Raw genomic sequence first — 5,463 nt, forward strand, 5'->3', positions numbered from 1 at the left:
CCGGTGGGAATGGAGAGATGGGATGAGATGAACCAGCTCTGCCTCCAAGTGTTACCGTGGTCCCAAACACAGACCTCGCTTTACACATCACTTTACTTACATTCCTTTACCCAGCCGTGAGCTGAAAAGTTGGGAGAACACGGCCTTTCCTGAGGGCACGGCCAAAACTCCTGTTTTTCACCAGGACTGGTAAAAAGAAACCAAAAAAAAAAAAGAAAAAAATTCCAAGAAAAATGTGTGGAAGAACAAAGCAACAATTTCCTTTTGTCAGGACTCCCCATCTGCCAGGAGTGGCAGCTGCTCCACAAAGCACTGGATGGGAGAATCCATAAAACAACAATAAAAAAAAAATGCTGGAGAGCCACAGAAATTCCCAGAATTTTAATATGAAATCCAACTTGGGAGCTGGCTGGTGCTCCAAAACCTGGGAAAGCTCTTCCTGCCAGGGATGAGCTGCTGGAGAGGGCACAGGGAGGAGAGAGGGGGGTATCCAAGAGATCCCTCTCCTCACAAAGCCAGCCCATGGAGACTGGAATGCTATCCCAGAGATGGAGAAGAGGGATTTGGCTCCAGGCTCACCTTGCTCAGTGGGGCACCAAATATTTACCCACCCTATCACCTCCTCGGTGGGGATCAAATACCCACTAAATGAGTGGAACAAAAGGGGTTATCTCAGATTGGGGCTGTTAGTGGGCTAATAAATAATAGTGTCTCCTCTGGGGAGGATTTGTAGGAAAGGCAAAGGTTAGGAAAGAATAAACAGGAGCCACCAGGCCCTTTGTCTTTGCCCTCTGATCCTGGGAATGGCCCCTGGCTCCATGGTCATGGCTAAGTCTTTCCCCCAGTGGTGTCTGTAGGTGACTTTGACCTTCAGCAGGAATATCTGTCTGATGGAGGGAGAGCTGAGGCCACACTGATCCGGTGTGTCCTGTCTCCATCCTCCCAGTGGGAATGTGGGATGGCTCAGCTGGGCATCCAATGCCCCAGGAAGGTTTATGCCCCACGGGGATGGCAACGCCAAGCAAGAAAACTGCACGAGGGCTGCTCACACGTGTCCTGAGTGGGCTTCCCAAGGCTGGGTGAGGAGGATTCCTGCTTTCCCTGGTCTGATCCAGGCTCTGTTCCCCTGGGCACAGCAGCACTCCTCTCCCCCAGGGACCTGAAGGTGCTGCTGCACCCCCTGAGCCGTCCTGCCTGCCGAGCCGCTAATTCCTGATGGGAGCCCCGGGAAGTGCAAGCCTGCCCCACAGATCCCTGCCGTGCCGAGGAAATTCCTTTGCGAAAGGAAAGAGGGCAGAGTGAGAGCCCAGAGTGGCTCCAAGAGTGGCTCCAGCCAAGCCCTCCCTCGGCGGAGCTCCCCGGGAGCAGGAGCCGGGAGTGGGGCCGGGAGAGCACGGCCCTGACACGGGGCTGAACTGCGTCACTGGGGCTGGTGGCTGCTCTTCCCTATCAAATGGAAACAATTAATGAGCTATTCAGCCTGCTGGGAGCTGGACACAGCGAGAGGGAACAGAGCAGGGATGGGCAAACCTCAAACAATGCAGACGTCTGGATGCTTGTCTAGGACAGACCCCAATCAACAGCTCTGCCGGGATGGGGAAGCTCACAGGGAGCAGCCAGCACTGGCATGGGGAGGAGCCGTCCCAGGGGCTCTGGGGACCTCTGGAGTCCCCACTTTTATCCTCCTGCTGCGTGTCTTCCAAGGCTCCCAGAGGAAATGACGCACAGCAAAGCAGAAACCAGCCCTCGCTCCCTGCTCCGTGGGGGAACAGCAGCACAGGGAGCTGCCATCCCCTGAGCAGGGCACCCCAATGCACCAGCACACCCTGCCAGGCCGGTCCCAGGTGGCACCCACAGCACTGGCCACGTCCAGATCCTCCTGGTCACATCCACGGGCTGCAGGAGCAGTGGGTGAGGGGACCAGTCGTCCAAGGAAATGACAGGAATAATGTACAGTAGAGAGACTTCTTGCCACGCTCACACACTTGCAGGCTGTTTGCAGGCTGTTTGCAGGCTGTGGGGGAGAGGTGCAGCAGGGCCCCTTCGCTCAGGATGGATTTGGCATCTTCCAGAAGGGTGGGGAGGGGAAAACACAGCCAGGGCAGCCTCCAGCCGGCACAGCACGCTCACACCTCACACCTCACACCCCCCTCTGCCCCCAGAGCCATCGGAGCCGGGGCTGGGACAATCCCCACCCCGAGGGCAGGCAGGGAGGCTCGAGGGACGGTTTGCTTCTCTCCAGCTCTATTTCTGGTGCCCACAGCTGAGCTGTGGGAGGTTTGGCACCTCTCCCCCTTCCTCCGGGGAGAAGCGCCTGAGGTGGGCGTGTGCAGCGCTCTGCTGCCGAGGGACTCGGGCTCTGCCTTGTGCTGTGGGGGCTCAGGGATGGGATGGGGGGGAGATGGGCTCCTGAGACACTGCCTGGGACCCCCATCCTGCCCCTTGTGGGGTCAGAGAGGGTCGTGGCTGTGGGGGGATGACGAAGGGGGGGATGAGGAAGGGGGATGCTCCGTGGGTGCCTGGGAAAGGCTGGTTGGAGGGCACAGCACAGAGCCAGGGCTCACCTGGCCCCTCCTCTGCACAGGTACCTGCCCCCAGCTCAGGACATCCCAGCTGGCTGAATTTGGGACATCCCAGCTGGCTGAATTTGGGACCACAATGACGGCAAGGAAGGGGAGATGGGGAGGGAGAAGCGACGGGGAGCCCTCCCCTTCCAGCTGCCCCATCCTTGTCAGGACTCAGGGACCAAAGATGGGGAGAGGAAAAAAAAGGGGCTCTGCAGGCAGAAGCAAGGGAAACAAGGGAGGGCTGCCCTGGTTTCTGTGCTCCAGGGGCAGCCTCCCAGTGCCAGGCTGGGTCATGCCCACGACTCGCAGCTGCAAAGAAAAACTGGGGGTGCAGAGCAGGTTGCCTGAGCAAAGGTAAATGTTCAGAAACGCCTGCCTGGGCCAGACACCACAGCTTTGGAGACACCACCCCGTGCTTCACAGAACCCCCAGGGTGCCCAGCTCACCCCCGGGGTGCAGCTCTACAAGCTCGTGGTCCTGCAGCTCCTCAGTGGAGCCCCTGCTCGGGGGGTGGCAGCTCACGTGTCTGACGGGGACAACACGGAAACAGGAGGGGGAAAACAAGGCCACAGGTCCATCAGCAGCAGCTCCAGGGGGTTTGGGGACACACGGGGACATCCTTCCTGAGGCCAAGGGCACTTCAGCATTGTCCTGCCCCGGCCGGGAATCCTGCGGGGGGTCGGGTGGGAGCTCGCTGCCTGTCTCCTTTCTCAGTGCTTCGATCTCCATGGTGACAAGGGGAACATGAGATCCAGGTTTAAAATATACTCTGCCTCCTGTTCTTCCCTCGGGCTGAGGAAGAGAGAGAGAGAGAGAGAGAGAGAGAGAGATGGGTCAGGGAGGTCAGACAGTGGCTCTGCAGAGCAGCTGAGCCCTGAGATGCTCTGGGTTGGGAGATCCCGAGCCCGTGGCATCCAGGGAGGAGGGAACTGTGCCTCAGGACACCTACAAGTGACTTTAGTACCATGGTAGGTGACAAGCAAGGATGCCCCAGGGGTGATTTGCGGACTAAAGGAGGTAACAGGGAGCAGGTTGGGCTTTTTCCTATGTGGGACCCACTGGGAGTAACCCCAGTGCCAGCACAATCCATGGCACTGCTTGGGAGAGGGCAGAGGGCTTTTCCCCAGTCCTACCTGACTGCTGGAAGGCTGAGCCTCGGTATCCAGGGTCCTTTTGAAGCTGGATCTCCTTCAGGGAGAAGATGGAGGCATCTGGGCAGAGGGGGCAGAGAGAGGGGTCAGTGCAGCTGATCCACAACCCCAGAGCCAGGGGAAGGGACAGCCCTGACATGTGGCCTCTCATCAGAGCTCTTCTCTCTCTCTCCTATTCCTACCCATCCCGCCTAAATTATTCCTTGCTCTCACAGCCATCCAGCTCCCACCCCACCCTGCTGCAGGAGCACCTCTGAGTGAGCAAAGACAAGGGGCTGCCAACCACCCACCCCCTGGGGCTGCCCAGGAACCCCTTTCTGCTCCCCACGAGGGGACAGGCAGCACTTACTGTCAGGCAGGAGGTGCACCCTGTCTCCCAGGCTCTTGAAGTAGGGGTGCTGCAGGGCTGCCTCTGCTGAGATCCGGCTCTTGACCCTGTACTGCACAAAGCCCAGAGAGAGGACGTTACACACGGTCTGCACGGGTGGGACGGCGCCCAGCGGGCACAGAGGCCACGTGTGGGCACATCTGGGCACCTCTGCCTGTCTGAGAGCCCCAGCAATGCCACGTGCTGGGTGACAAACCCGGCGGGGGGGGTGCAGGCAGTTCCCAGTGCCATTTGTGGCAGCCCAGGGCACAGCACACGCTGTGGGAGCACAGGAATGCCCTGGCCACGTTGTACCTCATGGATCATCAGCTTTGTGCCCTCTCACTTGTGTGGGAGAGGACACAGGGTAAAGGGTTCACCAGCCTTGGTGGGAGGTGCTTTGGGACAGCTGTAGGGCCAGGGCTGATCCTGCAGCCACAGCTCCTCTCCTGCCCGGCTCCAGTGCCAGTGTGAGGGCAGCCAGAGCACCTTCCCTGGAACAAATCCCTGTGCCACCCACCTGGGCTGCTCTGCCACTCACCAGAAGGAGGTTTGCCAGCAGGTCAATGCCTTCTGAGTCCAGCCTGAGAGAAAGAGGGAATAAAACCAGGAGACAGTCAAACAATTGCACCCAGGGACAAGAGGCACTGCAGCCTCCGGCACCACAAGGAGAAAATGAAACTGGTCTCCCCAGGCTCCCCTTTCCACCCAGCACAAGCCCCCCATGGCTTTGGTGCCCCTGCTCCAGGAGGTACCTGGGGGCGTGATTTATCAAGGGCTGGGCTCGGTACTGGGTGAAGTTGTAAGCCTTGAACTCCTCGTTGGATGTGATCCCAGGCCAGGTGTCCTCTGTGGGGGTACCTGGGAGGGGGGCAGAGGGGAACCCGTCACGGTCATTTGGTACAGAAGGAAAAACCTCCTGAGTGTGGGTCTCCTGTCCCCGAGAGAGAGAGGACATGGCTGGCACTGCCTGGGGCAGCCAGTGAGGAGCACCTCAGCCTCCCACCTCTGCCAGCCTGGAGGGGGGCTGTGGGCAGGCTTTGCCCACCCCTACCTGTGCCAGACTGGCCCTGCCCACCTCCCTGCTCCCACTTGCCCTGCTACCCCATGCCTGCCCACCCCTGTGTCCTCCTGCCCACCCCAGAGCACATGTGCCCAACCTCTGCCCACACCATCCCATCCTTGCCAAACCCTGCCCACCCCAGCCCACCCCAGAGCATGTGAGCCCACCCCTGCCCACCTCATCCCATGCCTGCCCTGTTCACTCCTGCCCACCTCAGCCCACCCCTGCCAAACCCTGCCCACCCCAGCCCACCCCAGAGCATGTGAGCCCACCCCTGCCCACCTCATCCCATGCCTGCCCTGTTCACTCCTGCCC

The 5,463-nt window shown here is 59.8% G+C and overlaps 1 protein-coding gene across 2 annotated transcripts in view; it reads right to left on the reverse strand.

Annotated features, from left to right (window-relative positions):
* Positions 1 to 8: 8 nt before the first annotated feature.
* The window catches only part of CDK18 (cyclin dependent kinase 18), a 36,773-nt gene continuing 31,318 nt past the window's right edge, over positions 9 to 5,463 (reverse strand). For both annotated transcript variants that reach the window (XM_017832221.1, XM_017832222.1), the window contains 5 exons: positions 4,841 to 4,946; positions 4,627 to 4,669; positions 4,068 to 4,158; positions 3,701 to 3,778; positions 9 to 3,359 (listed from right to left, as the gene is read on the reverse strand). In XM_017832221.1, the coding sequence (XP_017687710.1) occupies positions 3,325 to 3,359; positions 3,701 to 3,778; positions 4,068 to 4,158; positions 4,627 to 4,669; positions 4,841 to 4,946 (353 nt within the window). In that variant the 3' untranslated portion in view covers positions 9 to 3,324. The remainder of the gene's footprint in view (positions 3,360 to 3,700; positions 3,779 to 4,067; positions 4,159 to 4,626; positions 4,670 to 4,840; positions 4,947 to 5,463) is intronic.

Source organism: Lepidothrix coronata, unplaced genomic scaffold (genome assembly GCF_001604755.1).
Source record: "Lepidothrix coronata isolate B3197 unplaced genomic scaffold, Lepidothrix_coronata-1.0 Scaffold199, whole genome shotgun sequence".
Classification (NCBI taxonomy): Eukaryota; Metazoa; Chordata; class Aves; order Passeriformes; family Pipridae; genus Lepidothrix; species Lepidothrix coronata.